The 20333-nt window shown below is 39.6% G+C and overlaps 1 protein-coding gene across 1 annotated transcript; it reads left to right on the top strand.

The window, feature by feature from the left end:
* The first annotated feature begins 2409 nt into the window (after positions 1–2409).
* adgrg1 (adhesion G protein-coupled receptor G1) lies at positions 2410–17824 on the top strand. Its single transcript, XM_058630336.1, has 15 exons — positions 2410–2650; positions 9734–9809; positions 10948–11210; positions 11372–11558; positions 11667–11712; positions 11969–12056; positions 13166–13288; positions 13727–13843; positions 15006–15048; positions 15151–15257; positions 15498–15613; positions 15711–15973; positions 16048–16147; positions 16301–16575; positions 17277–17824. The coding sequence occupies exons 2-15, from the start codon at positions 9743–9745 to the stop codon at positions 17402–17404; spliced, it is 1923 nt and encodes a 640-aa protein (XP_058486319.1). The 5' UTR covers positions 2410–2650; positions 9734–9742; the 3' UTR covers positions 17405–17824.
* The last annotated feature ends 2509 nt before the right edge of the window (positions 17825–20333 follow it).

Below are 20333 nucleotides of genomic sequence, written 5' to 3'. Positions count from 1 at the left end.
GCTGTGCTATGTTTCCTGTCTGGCTAACGTCCATGCAACCTGACCGCTATGTCACATGATAGACAACAAAAAGTGTTCTCCTCCATATTTGGAGCTTTAGACAGGAGATAGCATTACACACTCGAGGGGCAGCGGTGCACACAAGGAGAAGACATTGTTCCTGGCTGGCAAAGGTTGTTTCTCATGTCATAAATAACAGACAAATCTGTGCCCTGTTTCAAAAGGATGTTGTTTCTGTCCCACGTGTAACATCATATTAGAATATAGGTCAATAAGGTGAAGGAGGTGATTATTCAATATTATTCACAAATATTAGACTTCATCATTGTTCGTGTATTCAAAGACTTTGCACTGTTGTGTGAAAATGTGTTGAGAAAAAAAAATCTATCTATTGATTTCATTGGCAAAATATGAAATTTGGCAATAGAAAACCTGTAGTTCTTGTTTTTGTAAAAGACATTGAACACTGCGTACAAACCATTTCCAAATAACAATCAAAAGGCTTTGAAGACAGTTGATATTTACTCTTATATCAATATTTTAATGCAACCCCTGCATTTCTGTTATTTTGTTGTTATTTTTTGTATACTATATGTTCTACACTACCTCTGGTTTCAATACGATTGTTATAAGCGCAGAGGTTTCAGTCTTGCTGCACCTTGCCGTATTAACAGCAGACCCAATAGCTCATCTATTAAGGAAGAAAACTTTCACCAAAAATAGTATGCTATGGTTTTCAAGTATGGAGATGAATAAGATAACCAGATAACCAGGTGAGAGACAGGAAACTGAAAGAAAGAAAAAGCAGACTCAAGCCTACTTGTGTAGGCTTGAGTCTGTCTGCTGCCTCCCACTCTCTGTCCTGCTTTTTCTTTCTTTCAGTTCCCCGTCTCTCACCTTTTCAACAACCTTTTTTCACTCTCATTCTTTCACAGCACACCTTTATTGTCTGAAATTGTTGGTCTGTGACCGTCGTCATTGTGTGTGTGTGTGTGTGTGAGAGAGAGAGATTTCCAAGCACACTCTGTACCCATTAACATTTCCCTCTTTCAAATAATACCAAGCCATTCATCTAAACTCAAGGGGCTCAGGTTGAGTATAAATGTGCCTTTAATAGTCAGGTATGCACCAACAATGGCATCAGACAATGCTGGGGGTTTAATCATTAAGCAGCTCTTGTTCTATCACCTGCAGCTCCAGGTGTGTCACAGAAAATGACAGAACATCACAAAATGGCATATTAATTTGGACATATTTCATCAGGAAGAAATTGCATTTTTTTTTTCTAAATAAATAAATAAAACTATACTAGGGCCACACGGTTGGTGTAATGGTTAGCAATGTTGCCTTTGCAGTAAGAAGATCCGGGTTCACAACCCCTCGTCAGAACAATGGCCTTTTTCCATGGAATTTGCATATTCTCCCTGTCTGTGCATGGGTTTTTTTCCTCCCACGGTCCAAAAGCATGCAGATTTGTGGATTAGGCAAATTGGACACCTTTCTGTATTCATAAATACAACAAACTACAGTTCTTTAATATTTAATATATTATATCCCCCTCTATATATATGTATATATATATATATATATATATATATATATATATATATAGATAGATATATATATATGTGTGTGTGTGTATATATATATACATATATATGTATATGTATATATATAAAACTTTGAACATGATGTCATCTTCATTTTATGGGTGTAATAGTTTTTGTGGCTCAGGGTAACAAACAAGTGAGTGCATCAAAAAGGTTTCATGTCGAGACTCACCTCAGTGGTTTAAAGCGTAGGCTTAACCTCTACATGATCTATATAAACACACAGCCTTTATACAACTGTAGACTGTATTGCCCACTTTACTGTACTTTACCTCAGGCCTTGTTTGCTGATGTCAAAATGAATATGTGAATGAAATGTACTGGGTTCACTGTTAAGGATTTTGGAAACTGATCCCAAACAGAGCAAGACTTACAAACAAGACTTACAATAATAGCAACGTGGATGAACGTGGAGATAAATGGATATTTTGAAATAAATAAGACTGACTGACCTCTGAGTTCTGCTCCGCCTCATCTGTCTGGCTTATTGAACACCTTGCTGCGCTGACACCTGCCAAATTACACAGGAATAACCGAAGATAATCCAGAAGTAGCTTTCAACTTTTCAAAATAATTGCATGAGTAGACATTTATGTCATCACACACAAAAGATTGACCAATGTAGCCCCAATTATTATTATATTATCATTATATTATACATAAAAATTATATTTATGATAGTAATAATAATGAAGAATTGTACCTCAATTATTGGCTTTGTTTTATTTTGAAAGTCTTAAACGGAAGTTGTACTCTCTTTACTGTAGCTTCGTTCACGGCTGCTCCGGCTCACACCTCGCTCCCGCTGTCGTTACGCGGTTGGAGAGGTTGTGTGACGGCTTCAGTTAAGACGTCAGCTCGTCGCCTGGCTCTTCGTACTGTCTTTCCACACGCTTTAAAAATATATACAAGCACTTAAGTCTGTCGGAGGCTTCAGAGAATGAGAAGGTGAAGACGGGGGAAGTTGTATTTGAGCCTTTGCGGACTTGGGACAAAACTGTGCATCAGAACGCGGCAGGCAGTGAGTAAATCTTGTCTAGGTAAGTCAGTGTTTTTAACTTTCCCTCAGTTAAAAACACAAACCGTAGAGCTAAAGAAGTAAGTTGTATTATGTAGGCCAATTCTATACTACCAGAATTCGGTCAGCCCTTTAGGTTTTACACTGACACCATTAAGCCAACTATTTCATTTGTATTCAACGTTTCTTCTTCAAAATGTTTCTTTAAAAAGAAAAAAAACCTTTTTCAAAATACCTATTAAATGGCTTCAAGAAATGATATATATTTTTGCACTGGCCCTTTTCATGGCAGACATTTTGACAGGTCACAATAGGAAAGTACAGGTGCAACTTAATCAGAATATTTAATTCCGTGGCCCTGTGTCGTGCTGTGCATGCCACTGTCACACTAACAGTAATCGATCAGATCAACGTTTTCAGTGACACCTGCACTAATCATGTTAAAATGTCTGCTGTGGGAGAAAGCCCATTGTTCCTGTGTATGGATGATGTGTAGCTCACAGACATACTGGCACGTCTGTGGTTTCCTGACTGTGACCATACTCAATCACAACACTTGACTCACTTGAAATGTGTGAAAATAGCCCATGAACATTGCTGAAGTACATAATGTTTAAAACTGAAAGCAGACCAAATGACTAGCAATGGATCTGCGGCTATAGAAATGCAAATGTTGCAGTGGAGGTGTGAGTCATTACAGAAGGCTCTTTTCTCCTTTGTGCTCACTGATTTTTTTATAATGAGAAAAAGAAAGCCCCTTATGGCAAAATAAACCCCGTGACCAACACATAAAAGGCCACACTAGGGGGTGATTTAGGCTTAATAATATTCTCTGTGTCTCTGTGTGTGTGTTGTTTTATTGATTTATTCATACCCCCCAAAGGATCTATCTACTGCATTCCACCTGCTCCTCCAATTTCCTCACAGAGGACATCAAGATACAGATAAAGACACACATACACTTTCACCCCAGACATGCACACTGCACTTCACTGTAGTGCTATCACAAAGAATGCAAAATGTAGCCCAGGGAGCATTCCACATCAGCCATATTACGTCTTCCACTTCAACTTGAGATGTTTCTGTGCCAAGGACTTTGAGGCTCGTTCCTGCTTTGATAAAGCTCCTCCAGGTGTTGCTTTGGTGTTTGTTGTGTCTTGAGAGACAAAGGAAACCTCACGTTATTGTGAATACCACTTTTGGTGTGCCGAGTCGCACTTACAACAGCGTTGCCTGTGGATGTTTATTGTACTGTACACTGAGCTGCTCATGCTGTGTGCATAATAGTTGCTTCTTGTGTCTTGGTTGAGGGAAATAGAAAAAAGATAACAGATAACAAATAGAAATGTTATCTGTAACAATACACGCTGCCAGCGGTGCATGACATTGTTGTACAGTGCTGTCTTCCCACAGCAGCACGTTCAGCAAAAAAAACAAGAAACAAACAAGGTCTGTGTGCGTTTTATGATGAATCAGTGAGGAGGGACCATTTGAAGAGTGTCTTTAATGTGATTGTGTTGTAGAGCTGCAACTAATGATTATTTTCATAATCGATTAATCAAGTATTTTTTGTTTGGTGTTTCGGTGTTTGAATGTTTCAGTTTTAATGATTTCTTTGTCAAATGGAGCAATGAAACCATAAAATATTCACATTTAAGAAGCAGAAAATTCACAAAGCTAGTTTTAATTATTAAAGAATCTCTAAAATAATAATTTAGTAATCGAATAACAATCGATGAATTGAATAATTGTTGCAGCCCTATTGTGTTGTATATTATTTTCTACCTAACGCCATAAATTGTCATTTTGTCCATGGTCTTGGAAGGAAAATTATAAAAAGTCGAAGCAGGAAAGGAGTCAATTTAAAATACACACATTCATAACCCACCACCAGGCTAAATGAACTTATGTTAAAAAAAAATGGACAGTTCTTAAGGTGGTCATTTTAATCCACTGCTTTCCTTTCATTGTGATTGAAAGTTGTGCAGCGAGTGACAACTGTTGATGAGTGCATGTGTGTGTGTGTGTGTCTTGTATGCATTGGCTTAAACAGCCTTGGAACCAGCGTGAGCCCTTTGACCCTCATTCGCGCTCACTGTCACTTCAGCTCTAAGGCCTGAAACAAAGAGCAGCTTTTGTTCCCAGAGTCATTCTTCCATGCACATTCTTTGCTCCTTCAGGCTGCAGCTCGCAGGGCAGTGAAGTCGACACAACAAAAACTTTGATGGCAGTTGTGCTGGTTTTCCGAGACAGAAGAGAGACAACAATTACAGAATGTAAGGTATTAGAGGTATAGGCATTAAAGGGCATCTTAGGGCACCACCAGCTTTATTGTTATGTTTATGTCTGTCAAATTCTGTGATCATTGGAATTTGGACTGGACTGGCGATATTAGCAGGCTGTCAATGAGTTCCACATACAACATTTGTATATTGCTCAAGCATGTTGGGATGTCCTCCAAGCAGAACGTAGAGGGGGTGTGTGATCCCTGGCTCAGCCCCTCTTTGTGCTCATGTGTCCCTGCTGTGCAGCGTGTGAATGAGGTTGATCAATATGTGACAGAGAAGTGCGTTGCATAGAGCTATACCATACAGAGATAAATAACCAGTCACGCTCATATCCATACCTATGGTTCTTTTAGAGCCTACAATGAACCAAACACCTGTCTGCATGTCTGTGGACTGCAAGAGAAAGTGGAAGCACTAAGAGAAAACCCCTGCTCTAGTCATTAGCATTTATCATTGCTGCACCATGGAAACCAAAAGTCATGGTTATTGTGTAATTTCACAAAATCATTAGAGGCAGTTCAACCATGTTAGGATATAACCTGTTACCTGGACAAATAATAATATGTAAGAGATATATATTATAGAGATATTTGAGCCACTCTCTCTATGTCACTCTTATCTCACGTCTGCGCCTCACGAGGTTTCGGCTGCCACCGCTGTGTTCATGATGTTGAACAAGATTCGAAAAGATGATTAACTTGGTTGAGTGAGTCACACTGTCTGACATGACGATACAGAAAACTGTGTGCGGGAGTTTCAAAAGCTTCATTCTCACATAAACAGCAGTGAGCAACATGGTCTAGAATGAGTCTGTAGCTTGGTGCTGAAAAATGCTCTTGCTCTCTCTCTCTCACACACACACACACACACACACAAGAGCTGGGAAGTACAAGAGAATGGGGAATTCTTGTGCTGAATTGATGCTTGGGTGCCATGCCAGGACAAAGGGAGGGTGTGTGTGGGAGGGAGAGAGAGTTAGTTTACATGACATGCCAAATCAGGCAGTTGAAAGAGAGGGAGAGTGTAGAGGTTCAAGTTGAGAAAGAGTAAATAATTGTTCTGTTATGAAGTAAATATGACTCTATTGTACTGAATGCACCTATACATACACACCCTACAGATTAGTTCACTGTTGTGCACATTTGATTGCGTACAGAGATGGGTTTTGTGTTGACAGTGGGGGCCATTTTGTCTTCTCTCTCAAACATGTGAGGAGAACTGAGTCGTCCACTGTGCCTTCTTGCTCACTAGTCGTCTGTGGGCAGGGTGACAGTGGTTGTCTGTTTCCATCACTGCAAGAGGAGGTCATTTACATCAGTATCATCACCCAGATAGCACTAATACGTGGGGTTCAGGGTGAGAGGGTGACATGAGTCACTGTGTGTTTGTGAAATTGCCACCAGTGTGAGGCTGACTGTCAGCGAGTCTCATTGCTGTGTCACCATGCTACCCTGTCCTGCAAAAACGATGTTTCCACACATCTGTACTGCATTATAAAAGTACTGTTCACAAGGAATACATTTGCACTGACATTACATGTTTGATTTTGACATATCTTTTAATAGTGATAGAAGTATTTGTATTTTGTCTTTTGTTGTTTTATAGGAAATCTAATTTTAAAGTAATAATTTCAAAGCTACCACACTCACAGAACTGATTCAGTGTGATTCTCGCTCTCATGCTCTCTAAAAGAGTCACACCTTAACAACTCTCTCCAAAGATGTTTAATGTATAATCAAAAAAGGGAAGTGTCAAAACCACAAAGTGTCATGTGAAGTAGGTTCAAGTTTCACTTTACGCTTTTAAACTGAAGTGAAAGTTGTCAATAATGTATTTGTGATCACACATTACCACATTGTTTTATTGTTGATAATTGTCGATAATTATTGTCGATAATTAGCGATAATTGTCATATTATAACTTATCAGTTAAGACTTACACGTACCTTCCCCAGGATACGTACAGACATCATATCTGAATATTTTCCCAGATGCTCAGCAGTAGCTTGTTTGTAATCAAATTGGTGCATTATAATAACCACAAGTTAATAATTCAAAATTAGATTTTGTTACATTCAAACCCACAGCCAAACATAATCTGATGAACTGAAACTTTAGTTTATAAGGCTCAAATTGAGCTCTGGTTGCCACAGTGCTCTAAACAAGCCTGTTCAATCTTGAACAAGATTTGTTTTCCACATGAGGTGAAAAGTGTCATGACTATCAAGTGGATTGATATAATTATGTTAATAAAATGGCAATTAAATTTCAATTTCAAATAAAATTAATCCATAGAATACAAATGTAAAAACATATATGCAGAGGCTATAAGAATGTGCAATATAGTCTTATATCCTTTTCAAAGACAGTTCAAAGCTTGCTTGGCTCATTTTTTATGAACAAAAATAATTTATTATTTGGTCTATTTGGTGATTTCTGCACAATTATCACTACTCCAGATGTTTTTTTAAACAAATCATAACTTTGCCTCAACAACACATAATGCATTATGTAAAGCCCAAAGATGACCCATAAACACACACCCTCAGGATGTCCATATAAGGAGTTGTGTATGCAATTTAGCAAGAGTGCACCCGTGGCACTAATCTGTGCTGTGGGATCACTAAGGGTTAAGAAAATTTGAAATTCAGACAAAATTTTATTTGACTTAAATAGACCCAGGAAAGAAATTGGACACTTTAAACTGACCGTAGGTGTGTGTGGGAGTGGATGGTTGTTTGTCTCCATTTGGTCCTGTGATAGACTGGTGATCCGTCCAGGGTGTACCCCGCATTTGGCCCTATGTCATCTGGGATTGGCCCCAGTGCACCCCGTGACCTTCATATGGAGGATAAAGCAGTAGAAGATGAGTGAGTGAGTGAGAATGAGGAAAGGCCGTCTGAGAAAATATGTTTCTGAGCTGTAGCCAAGGGGCTGTGACAGCAGAGACCTAAATGATTGTATTACATTCGATCATTCACTTTTCAGTCATCATTTCATTTCAAATCAGATATTTTGTTTTTGGCATTCACACATGATATTACGACGATGCTTTTCCTACGATGCAATGCCCAAGGTCAAACTTGTTCACTGCATTTTGACTGGAGAAAGCCAAATGATGAAAATAAGTATTGCACATTTAATCGCAGAGTGTGGTCACTGAACTCTAAAGCAGACTTTGCTGCATGGAGATTCCAGACAGCTTGTTACAAGTCTGTAATATCAGATGAAGCTTAGTAAGCAAGATATCTCTCGAGCAGATTAATGTTCGCACTTTTGGCTCGGTGGAAATGACTCTGAAGCAGCAGAACATTAATACAGCGTCTGATGTGTGGCACAGAAATGTATTGTAACTTGTTGCTGAAACATATTTCCTTGTGTTTGTTTGTGTTTGTGTATGTTTGACCCCGCGTGTCTCCGTGTGGTTGTCCAAAGCATAGGTCCATCTTGAGTATCAGGTGTGTGCTTCGGCACACACAGTTATAAATAGACAGCTGACCCTCTGGGCTTTGCTGTTTGCCACTCTCATTTTTTCTCTCTCTCTTTCATTCTGATATTTCTGCTTTGTCTGTGGTTCAACTGGTTCCTGTCTGCCTTGTGACATTGAAAACAACCCGTTCTCAACTCTGTTTCCCTTCCGCACTTGGCATCTCTATACTGAACAGTAACTCCACACCGACACAGTGTTTGTGCACGTATAGGTGTGATTGCAGGTGTACTGTATGCACCAGTGCTCTGACAAAGTAGGCAGGATCTGTCTCATTCTCATTCTCGCATCCGGTCAATACGCAACAGGTGACCTGAGGCCGTCTCTGTTCACTGTTTTTTAAAGGTACATGCAGCTGATAGGTAGAACAGTGAATAGCAGTGTCCTCAATAAAGTCACGGGCCATCCTCAATACTGAAAATGCTTTTCTAGAGGAAAGGTTATTATGGTATTATTGATGACATTAATTATTAAGTTGACTTACAGGAAGCATAGTGTTACTACTATATGAATTTACAGCAAGCAATCTCCACAGTAAATGAGCAGCACCTTCATTCTGATGAGTCTCTGTTTGAACATCCCTTTAAAAAAAACACTTAAGCTCCAGGAGATGTTGAAAACTCAGAAAGGGTAGATAATGAATGGCTTCACAAGATGAAGGAGTCGACTATCAACACAAGGGCAATTTTCTCAGGTTTTCACTGTTCAGCCACATCAATAAAGCCCTTAATTGTTCAATGTTTGTTGTTTTCTCTTCTCTTCTAACCACTTTAATCTCTACAGTAATAGTGTCACTGTAACGTTTCTATTTTGAAACAAGAAAAAAACAAAAACCTTGATGATGGAAAGATTGTAGTCTGTCTCCGTCTCTGCCTGTTTGCGTGCGTGTGTCAGTTAAAAAGGGAAGACTGTTGCCATCGATATTTTAAGCCTCAACTCTTCTGTATTCCTTGATAAGAGCGTGCAGATAACAGGCGTACAGGCCTCTGGATAACAACCCTATCATTTAAAAGAAAATATTTTTCATTGTGTCAGACCTGCACTGTTTCTGGATTGGGACTTTCTGTTTTATATAGGATTTGTATGTGCACACAAGAACAATTAAGCAGATGCAGAGTGACTATATTTCACAGAAATGTGCGTCAAATTCTGGCCACAAATGTGCAGTGTGGTTTCTCGTGTAATTCTGCTTACATGCCAGCAGCTGGTTTCAGTAGTGGCGTGTCTCATTTGCTGACTGTCTGTACTCCTGTGCTGCTTATGCAGAAATACATTATAGCTTTGTTCCCCTTGTGCAGCCGCATTTGACTGTGTGGGTTTTCTTTGTGCAGTTCTTACTGATGGCGTCCCAACTGACAGATCTGTGTCTGAGGGTTGTGTTCGTCGTGGCCGCCGTCCTCTCCCCAGGTAAGCTAAAAAAAGAACTGCTTCGTCTTAAATGCGTCTTTTGGCCTCCTCCAGAGTGTCTGCGTCTCAATGCATAGAGGTATCAAAAGAGAACAGCATGCCACATGTTTCCTCTGTGGTCTGAGTGGATTCTGAAGCTGTTCCTGAGTACAGTACATTTGCTTGTGAAGTGACTTTAAACAAACTCTGAAAGTCAAGTTTAAATGAGAGTGCAAACACGTTCAAAGAAAAAAAGTTTCTTGCCACCAGTGCAGTTTCACTTGTACAAAGAGCCGTCTGAGGGTCACTAGCCTGAAGAAAGGCAGGATATATGGGCCCCAGTGAGGGCCAATAAGCTCCTGAGCTTGTGAACTAAATGGTGTGTGAAAAGCATAATTTCACAGTCACACAGTCTATATTTTGGTACAGAAGTGCAACAACTTGCAATAAAACAAAACTATAATAAAAATTCAAAAATACAACCCAGACATTGCTAAAGCCACTGATGCATCTTCCGAAATACTCATTGTATTTAAAAGTTATTTTATTTGAAAAGTTATTTTATTATTTTATTTTATTTGAGTTATTTAAAAATTTAAAATTGGGGACCTGTGTGTTTTTTTCTCCTAGAAGTCATTTTGTATTGTTGTCCCTGGAGAAGCTGGATGGTACTTCTCTCACTTAGAGAGACGCGGTAGTTTGTATGAAACTAGACAAATGATCTGGTGGAAAATCATGTATGATGAGTGAAATTTGTGACCTGAGAGCTGAAGTTGAAGAGTTGAACAAGTGAACAACCTCTCTCCCTTCTGCAATGAGTCATCCACTGTAGCTGTGAACCTTTCCACGCAATGCACGCCTATGCAAACATCTGGAATAGGCTGAACATGACATGAATTGTTTCTTCTGTGAAAAGTCTGTGAAGGTCATGAAAGAGCCACTTTTTGTGAAAGTTTTGAATGAAGTTTCTATGACCAAGTTAAAAAAAATACCTGCTGCAGAATAACTGCATAAAATAATAGTTGGCAGCAATCCCACCTTTATTTTATGTATGTCCTCATTTCACGTTAGTGTTCTCCTATACATTTACAGGGGTGTCATTTCTTTGCTGATATCTTATAAGAAAAACAAACATCAAGCCACCGTTTATATTCCTCAGGTTCAACTGAAAATGACCGTGACTGGACATTTTGTGGCACCTGGCTCCATGACCAGCAGTTTCTGCACCTGGATCTCAACCTCTCCCCCGGATGTAATGGGTTGTCAGTCTCCGCCAATGAGAGCGTTCTGTCCATCAATGGGCAGTTCACAGCCCGCTGTCGCCGGTCTGATGTGATTCCCCTCAACCAGTTTGTGCTTGACTTCGAGGACGGTGACTTCTGCCTGTACTGGGAGCCACTGCAGGACCAGCTGAAGCTGCAGGTAAATCTGAGACATGGAGCCACTCACATCCAAAAGCTGGCAGCTTCATCATCGGCCCTTTAAGGGAAATAGAAGTTATTTAGAATGTGTGAGTCTGTCATATGAAAAAATGAGTAAATGTATACAGTATACAGTTAACTTAGTTTTTTCTTGCTGTACAGATCGGCAGAGAGAACCTCACTCTGTGCTGGCCCGCCCGGCCACAGGGCTCCTGCTGCACTGACCTGTCTCTTGGCAGCAATGAGCCTGAAGCAGACTACGGCATCAACAAAGCAATGATCAGAACGGACGTCATCTCCTCTAAAACCTTCACTACTTACACATTCGATGCAAGACCCATCAGCTGCAGTGAGGAAGCTTTTTTCTGTTTTCTGCTTTTATATTAGTCAGTTTTTACACTCAAATAGATTTCTTTTAAAATGTCAAACTAAAGACTGCCCTTTTTTTCTTTTGCAGAAACCTTATGTGAACAAGTGAAGCACAAAGCCACCCAGTTCAACATGTAATTTTCCTCTGTTTTTCTTAATCAAATGCATGAATGACACATGTCAGGGTGTGTCTGTCATCATCTTTCCTCCTGTGACTTTATGTTAATTGCTACGGTCAGTGTTGCGAAGCTTTAAATACAGTAATCACAGAATGACCACTTACAAGAAGCTAGACTTCAAATTATTGCAAGGGTGTGGGTTACACATAAACTTGCTTTGTGTAAATGAACATCATATCACGTTGATTTGTTTTCGTGGGTGTGTGTCCAGGGTTGAGCACCATGCTGAGGACTCCTGTCCTGAGAGCTTGGATTTGAAGATAAAGGACGATTTCAGAGGCCTCAACTTCACATCTTTGGTAAGAGCAGCACACGAAAAGAGTTCACTCACTGTTTCATTTCAAATCAATCCCGAAATAGCTGTTAGACACTCTGCTCTCGGTGCTTATTATCTTTCCCAGTCTGCAAATTGCACTAAGCCTCAAGTCCACTGGTTGCTGATGAAGTAATGAATCAAAAACAGGTCACATTTTAGTTTTCATTAATTGTTCGACCTGGAACATGTGCAACTGACACCTGAACAGTCACAAATGTCTGGCCTGCATGGTCTGCATGGATCCCAGCTGACCTCAGTGCACTGGCATCAGCAGAAACTGTAAATTCACCTTTACTCCGCTTAGCAAAGAGATGAGATACAGAGTAGTTTGAAAAGGTTGTGGGATTTGTTTGTTTGGAAACTCCTCCACAGCATTTCACACAGTCGCCCACGTTTGCTTCCTGATTGGTTCTTATCAGTCGCACCATAAATGCGAGCGGTGACCCTTACTCTCACTTGAGATTTTTACATTTCACCATTATTGTTTCATGTTAGTGATTCTTTCTGAAACCAAGCAAACATCCGCAGAGGAGAAAATCTGCCTCTGGTTAACACTTGCACCTTGCACATACAGAAAAATTCTAGTGGCTTAATGATTCCACTCAAGTGAGTTGACATCTTCACTTGTGAGACAGTCAAGAAAGGGTTTAAAACAAACAAACCACTAAGTGTCTTCATACATGTTGGCAGACGTGGAGAGCTAGTTCCCAAAAATAGGTTAAAGTTCCACCACATCAAAGTGCTTGGTAGCAGCATTTTACTGACAAGTGGTGCATAGATGTTGAAAGCTGACATTTTGTCCTCCAAAGTCCCTTAAAATAGGACTGTTTGTGTAAGTACTCTGCAATCTACATGCTGTGTCTTCTCATTGAAGCTGTGCACAGTACACCAAAGGACCGTGAAGCACACTTACAGGCGGAGAGGACTGGTGGCACAAGTTCTGTCGGTGTTTTAACCGAAATTTTGACATTTGGCACTGCATGCCGTATTTAGGACATGTCAGTTTATGACTCATGGTTTCCATAATCCCTTGTCATTGACCGTGATGTGATGACTGTTCAGCATCCTCTCTCCTTATACTGTGTTTTTCAGGCCACGAGAGGTGTGTATGAAGAGCCCATCACCACTATCTATCTCCCACCTGCTCTAAAACAAACCACGGAGACGACCAGTAAAGTTGTCATCACGTTCTTCAGAAACAACACCCTGTTCCAGGTGAGACTCTGTTTACCCTGAGTCAACACACACTTGTCTGCTTGCCATTTGTTTTGATCTAAGGCTTAGACTTTGAAGTATAGCTTTGTTCTCCTTCACACAGATGCTTGAAGGCAGATATCTTTGTTCCTCTTGTGTTAATATAGTACGTAGGCTGTGTTATATGAGGGTAAGACAAAGACGAGCTAAACGCGCGTGTGTGTGTGTTCCAGGTATAACTCATGTCGTGGAGACCTGAATTTGTTTGTCACGTTATGGCGACTTGTCTTCCTTATGAGGACAAAAAGCAAGTCCCCTGTAAATAAAGGATGAGGTTAGGGTTAGGTTAAGGGCAGTATTAGTTATAGTTAAGGTTAGAGTAAGTCTCCAGGAAATTCATGTAATGTCCTCTGAAATCATGGAAACCAGACCATGTGTGTGTGTGTGTGTTTGTTCCAGGAAAGTCGCAAGGAAGTCAAGATTCTCAACGAGGTGGTGAAAATCACTGTGGAGAACGAGATCATCACTGGTCTTTCTGAGCCAATCAGAATAAGCTTTTATCATGATGTCATACATGTGAGTCTGTGTAATCAATATATAAAAACAAACCGTAATAATAATAATAATAATAATAATAATATAATAATAATAATAAAATGAGAAATAATGAAGAGAAGCTGATATTTTTATAGACAAGTCAATTTTTTATGGAGAATGGATGGATGGATATATTAATTGATTTACCAAAATAATTCCTGACAATGTCAATGATTTGACTCTCATGCTGTCAGCGCAGCTCAGAACAACATGAGGAGAAATTAACGCCATTCACTTATTTTCCAAACGTCAGCAGCACAAAGATCTGACGTCACCCTCACTTTTTTGATTTGTTACTTTGCCAGACAAAGTCTTAAAAAACACCCAGTCAGTAATGAGCTTCATGGTGTTTCTGTGACAAACTTAAAATATCAAAACACATGTTGTCTACTATTTCTTTATTTTTCACTTTGTTGACCGAGTTGTTTAAGACGCTGTCTGTGCTTACCAGTGGACACCAACGTAGCCTATTGCACTTTCTTCATGGTTCTGTCAATGTCACTGACACACTCAAACACTCACACTTGATAAGTAAACCCAGGGTTGAATGAACCAGTTGTAACACGTTGTGTGGAACGATAATTCAACAAACGGACTCTTGGTTCACTCAATCCAGACAATGAAATCATAGCCTGGGTTTTTTAATCTTGCTTCGCAGTGCAGACTCCAAATGTGTCCATTAACCTACTCAACCAACAAAAGGAACTAATAAAAGAGCTGACTTGGTCAAAACAGTTGCACCCTGTTTCCCACAGTGTGAGAAGAGTAAAGTGATAAGTCATAAATAAAGCCTATCACACGCTGGAGGGAATGGTTCCACCTGTACTGTCCAGCAGGGACTGGACATACCGACTGGCCCTACTGGACCTCATGAAAGAAATGTGAATAAAATGTGAATAAAGCACTTTTTAAAACACAGAGTGTTGCAGAAAAGAATTAAGGACAAACTGAAAACAATTAAAGACCATTTAAAGATCACATAAGAGCAGGTAAAATAAAGTAAGTGCAAGGAGTAAAATAAATATATAGATATAGAGTATATAGAGTATAGATAAAATGCAGGGAAAGACTTTACACTGTAAAAACATTTTAAAGTGCAGTATCTTAAAGTTATAATCTCTCCTCTTTATTTTTATTTCAGAAAAGACATCTTAGGAAATGCGTTTCATGGGACACCAGGACAGGTTGGAACATTTAGAAATGAGCTCAGGTTTCATTCAACATTTTACTGTACGTTTCGGTTCATATCTTTAATGTAACTATAAACCACTATCGTTTGTCTGCAGACCCACTTCAGGTCAAGTGGTTGTCGGATGGATGTGAGACACAGGAGAGAGATGACGAACACACAGAGTGTCTCTGTAACCACCTGACCTACTTCTCTGTGTTAGTGGTGAGACATGCGACGCACATGCAGCCATTTTGCAAAGCATACACACGCACCCACAAAACACAAAGAAAGTAATGATAAGATCCAGGAAATTGTAAATCATAGATGCTATTCAACAATATTCAAACGAATCAGTGTGACTTTATGATTTTACTCACCATTTCCTTATTTATTTTTTACTTTTTTCTATTTTTGTAATTGTAAACAAACACTAATGCTTTATATTTGGTTTGCTATTTACAGCAATTGGAGCCTCGGCCAGTGCGCCATCTCCTGGCGCTGACTATCATTACATCCGTGGGCTGTGCTTTGTCTGTGATCAGCTGTGTTGCTCTCATCATTTTTCTTTGCAGGAAGAGGTAATAATGATCCATTCAAGTTCAACATATCAACTCACAGGAAGATCACTTTTGAGCAGAAATGTGACTTATCATTACTTTTCCGTTCTCTTTCTAGCAAACGATCAAAAGAGCAGTCCCTACCTATCCACTTGGGTTTAGCCGTGTCCCTCGCCTTCCTCAATCTGCTCTTCTTCTTCACTGGGGTCTTGGCCAATATGGGAGGGGAGGGATTGTGCACCTGGGTGGGGGCAGGACTCCACTACAGCCTGCTCTGCGCCTTCACTTGGATGGGCATAGAGATTTTCCACACCTTCTGGTTGGTGTACATGGTTTTTACCCCCTCCCCAAAACCCTATGTGTGGAACTTGGTCGGTTTTGGTGAGTGCATCAAAATATTGTTTTTGAATATATAGTTTTAGCAGCAGCATGTTGACATATGATCTTGTTCCCAGCTGTTCCCGCTGTTCCCATTATCATCCTGGCTGCAGTAGGTGACATTTATGGACTGAAAACGGTGGTGCCTAGCGACGACGTCTCCAACCCGTATCTGATGTAAGTACAAAAATATCTGGACAAAGAAACTTGCAGTCATGCCTTTATAGTGAATTGCATATCACAAAATGTGCAGGGGAATGGGAAGTGTCTAAAAAGTGTCTAATTTATATTAGTCAGCTTATCTCAGATCATTGACTTTGTTATTTCCAGGTGCTGGATGAAAGATGACAACAAGGCCTTGCTGGCTCACTATTTCACCACCATGACCGTCCTGGTTGTCCTTGTGTCCTCCGGCATTGTGATGCTCTTCCTGGTCTACCAGAAGATCCGTGTCAGGAATGAATGGAGTCAGAACCGTGTGGCATTTCTCAGTATCTGGGGCCTCAGCTGTCTCTTTGGAACATCGTGGGGTCTGACCTTCCTGGACTTTAATCCCATCTCTGACTTTGTCCTTTTCCTCGCCTGCTTCATCAACTCTTTTCAAGGTCTGTGTTTGTGACACTGTCCAGATTACACTTCTGCAGTATGTGGTTTCTCTAGGCCTCTATCAACTTTTTTTTTTTTTCTTTTGAGAAAGCAGAGCACAGAGAGTGTTTTGATTGCTGGCTCAGAGATTGGTGGCCTTGTATTTTGAGCATGATACATTGTATCAGTGTGGGAATGTAACAATGACCATGTGGCCTTGTGTTACTGCTGCGTATCAGAAAAAGGTTTCCTCACAGGCAAGGCACTTGTTTTTGACCAAGGTCTAGGTTTTATTTGGAAAATGATTAACCCCATTGTTGCTGCTCGTTGCCACTTGAGGGAGATGGTTAACATGCTAAGAAGCCACCACACAGGTTAAAAAGGGTTTATCACAAGTTGCATTCACTCCTGGATCAAATGACTATAAAATTAAGCTCTGTAATTTCACCTTCAGTGCACATATTCAGGTTTCTTTTGGTTTGGTTTCTTTTGTTTGTGGACAAAACAAGATATTTGAGGACGCTGTCATTTTTAGAAAATGAGTGATGATAATAACCATTAGTTACAGGCCATAGGGTAAAACTATGTGTTCACCTGTAACAGGCTCATCTTCAGTCATACCGAAAAAGTGAAGTTGGCATGTTGGTTAGTAATAAAGGAAGGAAGGATGGGTGGTAGGAACAAATAAGTAAGACTTGTTCTGTTTTTTTCTCTCCCCCAGGCGTCTTTCTAATGCTGCGTTTTTACATGCTGGAGTGGATGCGTAAACAGGCTACTGGCTCGGCACTTGGCAGCAACAGCACTGGATCGACCAGGCATCAAATGCTACAGACCCAGGAGAAGAAATAAATGGACTGAAAAAGGTGTAGTGCACGGACAGCTGCTTTGTCAAAAATAGAGTGTTCTAATCAGCTGTAAATTTGTGGCAATGTAAACAGTAACTTGACAGAAGAGTGCATTTCAATGTGACCACAACAAGTGGTGAAAAAACATGTCTTGACTGTATTTCCCAAATTGGGGAAGCAGGTTATGCAAGTTTTTCATGATCTGAGTGAAGAGTCAGCAAAATGTGGTGACATGCATGTCTGTGAAGGTTCTCAGTCATCTTCTGTGGTTTGCTTGCTTGAGCATGACAGCCAGTTGCCTACATCTAACCACAGAAGTTGGTGACATGTGTTTTTGCAAATTATTCTTTTTTTCAGCTGCACTGTCCAAGTCTCTTTGATCAGTCCGGTGTGGTAAACCATATCCACATAACTGTCAAACCAAGTTGAAAAAAAGATAAATGTTACTTGATTCTTCTTCATCACTCAGGAACTCATAATACAGACCTGGAGTCTGTTTTTTTAGAATATCTAGACTGGCTCTAGTTGTAGAAGAGATTTTAAAATCTAAGCTGGGGATAAAGTTAAGCTTTGCATCCAAACAGGACAACAGACAGGGAATTTGTGTGCTGTGATTTGCATTTTACTGACTGTAAAGAAAATATATATTATTATTATTATTACAGCTCTTCTTGAACCTTATATAAGCTTTTGTTTTCATTTTGTACTGTGTATGCTTTTTTAGAGTTGTCTTCTTTTAAATTAGCACTTTAGATTTTTCAGTCTGAAAAAAGATAATTTGTGTTGTAATTCAAACTTAAGTACATTTCATATAAAGCAGCAGCAGTTTGTACACATTGTAAAATAACAGCTAAATGGGTTTTTTTATATAGAAAAGTGTAGGACTCCATAATATTCTTTATGCTGTATTCACGCCCTCAGTCAAAATCAAAACATAATTATTCTACATATCAGTCGGGCCAAACGCTTTTTGCATTCACTTTCTGTACATGTATATTCAGCTGGTTCAATTTGTTTACCCTCCATTTTCAATTTAAATTTGAAAAATTGAATTCAGGCATGTATTATTTTTGTTAAAAATATTTTTTATGAATGCCTGCTGACTCTACAGGGGAGGTTTTCTTTAGATACTGTGATGTTTGCACTTTTTTTCCTAATTTTGTTTTTAGTGAATTTGATGTCTTTGGATCTTTGTGAATGTATAAGAGATTTTTAATAAAACTATTTGATTACAAAAAGCTACAGTAATAGCTGTTTGTCCAAGTGTGTGTGTGGGTGTGTGTGTTTGTGTAGCAGTGCACAGTTAGCATGTACGTGGGTTCCTGTCTTCCTGCTCTGTCGTCCCTCCTTATCTGCGCTCGTGTTTCCTCGCCGGACGTTTTATATTTGTTTTTGCCCTCATAAACACTCACTGTTCATTCACCATTGAATTTCTCGAATGTCTCTGCTAAATGGACTGTACAGTCGGGGCTGAACACCTTGACGTTACAGTACTTTAAGAAAATGGCTAGTCATAGTACTGTCCTGCAGCTGTGCTGTGTTACAGTGCGATAAAGGGGACTGGGGGTTCTGTGCTTCTGCGTTTATTTTGATATTTCTACCAGCTTGATGAACAGAAACTTATTTTATTTTTTGCAGGGGCAGAGAGTAAACTTAGTGTTTGTCAATCCTGGTCTTCTGGACCATCACACCTGATTCAAATAAACGGGTCGTTATGTTGATGAGCTGACTATTTGAATCAGGTGTGTTGGAGCAGAGAAACACGGAAAAACATGTAGGGTAGAAGATTGGGAAACACTGTTTTACATGTTGTGTAACACTGTCCCATTCAATTTAGACAAATTGTCACAGTTGTTACAGAAATGGAGGACCAGAATACATAAATGAAAAGTCTAATAAAACAAAACAAAGGCTCAACCTGAAAAACACCTGCAACATGGGGAAAAGAAAACAGGAAAAAACAGAAAGCCAGACACAAAGACCCAGAAACCGAAGGTAAGTAAAACTGAAAGAGCAACAAAAAGTCCAAAGACCACTGTCCAAACCAAGACCAGGTGTCATGACACATATGTCAAACTCAAGAAATGTATTATGAAATATAATAAAAGCATAACATTCCAGCCCTAGTTTCTATGGTTTTCCTCATTGCTAATAGTCTGTCAGGATCAGGGTAAGTCTTAACCACAAAAAAATATCTCTATATATATATATATATCTCACAAAAAAACTATAAATCAAACATCAGGGGTGTTTCAAGGAAGTTAGGGACCCCAGACTAAACTTCCATCACACCTGAAAAAATGTGCGACGATGCTGTGACTGTAAATAAAGACTGAGACAGTTTCATCACCTGAGTAAATGTTGATCCAGGGAGGGAAACTGGAACTCCTTCTCCAACCATCTCTCTGCTTTTTTTTCTTGTCATGTCGGCAAATGTAAGACCACGATGTAAAGTATTTTTTCCCGTGGTCGCGTACATGTATGTTTCTTAGAGAAGACCAAAGAGAATGTCTAAACGATAGTAAGTAGTGACATTTTGACTCACATCTTTAAACTACTTTTTCAGACCTGGTTTTAAGGTTAGAGTAGGAATTTGATGTGATGGTTAAGGTTTGGATAAGAGGTGAGGAAATGCATTATGTCTATAAGTGTCCTCACTAAAAGTGTGAGTGTGTGTGTGTTTAAGTGTATTTGACACTTGAGTAACAACGATGTCACATGGTCAAAGGGCCGCTCTCTCGTATATGGTCCTGGCACGACTGCTCTAATTACATGTCCAGTTTTTGACATTAACAGTGTCAGTCTTTATGACATCTTCACAGGTCTGAGAGAAACCAGACACTGACTGGACAAAATAAACGCACATAGAAAAAGTTATTCAGTTTTGATTAACACACTGACTTTACAGTCGTTCTTATGCCTCAGTGCCTGGC

The sequence above is a fragment of the Solea solea genome, chromosome 5 (assembly GCF_958295425.1).
Source record: "Solea solea chromosome 5, fSolSol10.1, whole genome shotgun sequence".
NCBI classification, from domain to species: Eukaryota; Metazoa; Chordata; class Actinopteri; order Pleuronectiformes; family Soleidae; genus Solea; species Solea solea.
The sequence above is the reverse complement of the archived record's forward strand: the minus strand, read 5'-3'. Positions and strand labels throughout refer to the sequence as shown.

Coding starts and splice junctions, on each gene's coding strand:
- adgrg1 (XM_058630336.1), top strand. CDS start 9,743: ATGGCGTCCCAACTGACAGATCTGTGTCTGAGGGTTGTGTTCGTCGTG. Junction 9,810..10,947: donor GGCCGCCGTCCTCTCCCCAG/GTAAGCTAAAAA, acceptor TATATTCCTCAG/GTTCAACTGAAAATGACCGT. Junction 16,576..17,276: donor CTTCATCAACTCTTTTCAAG/GTCTGTGTTTGT, acceptor TCTCTCCCCCAG/GCGTCTTTCTAATGCTGCGT.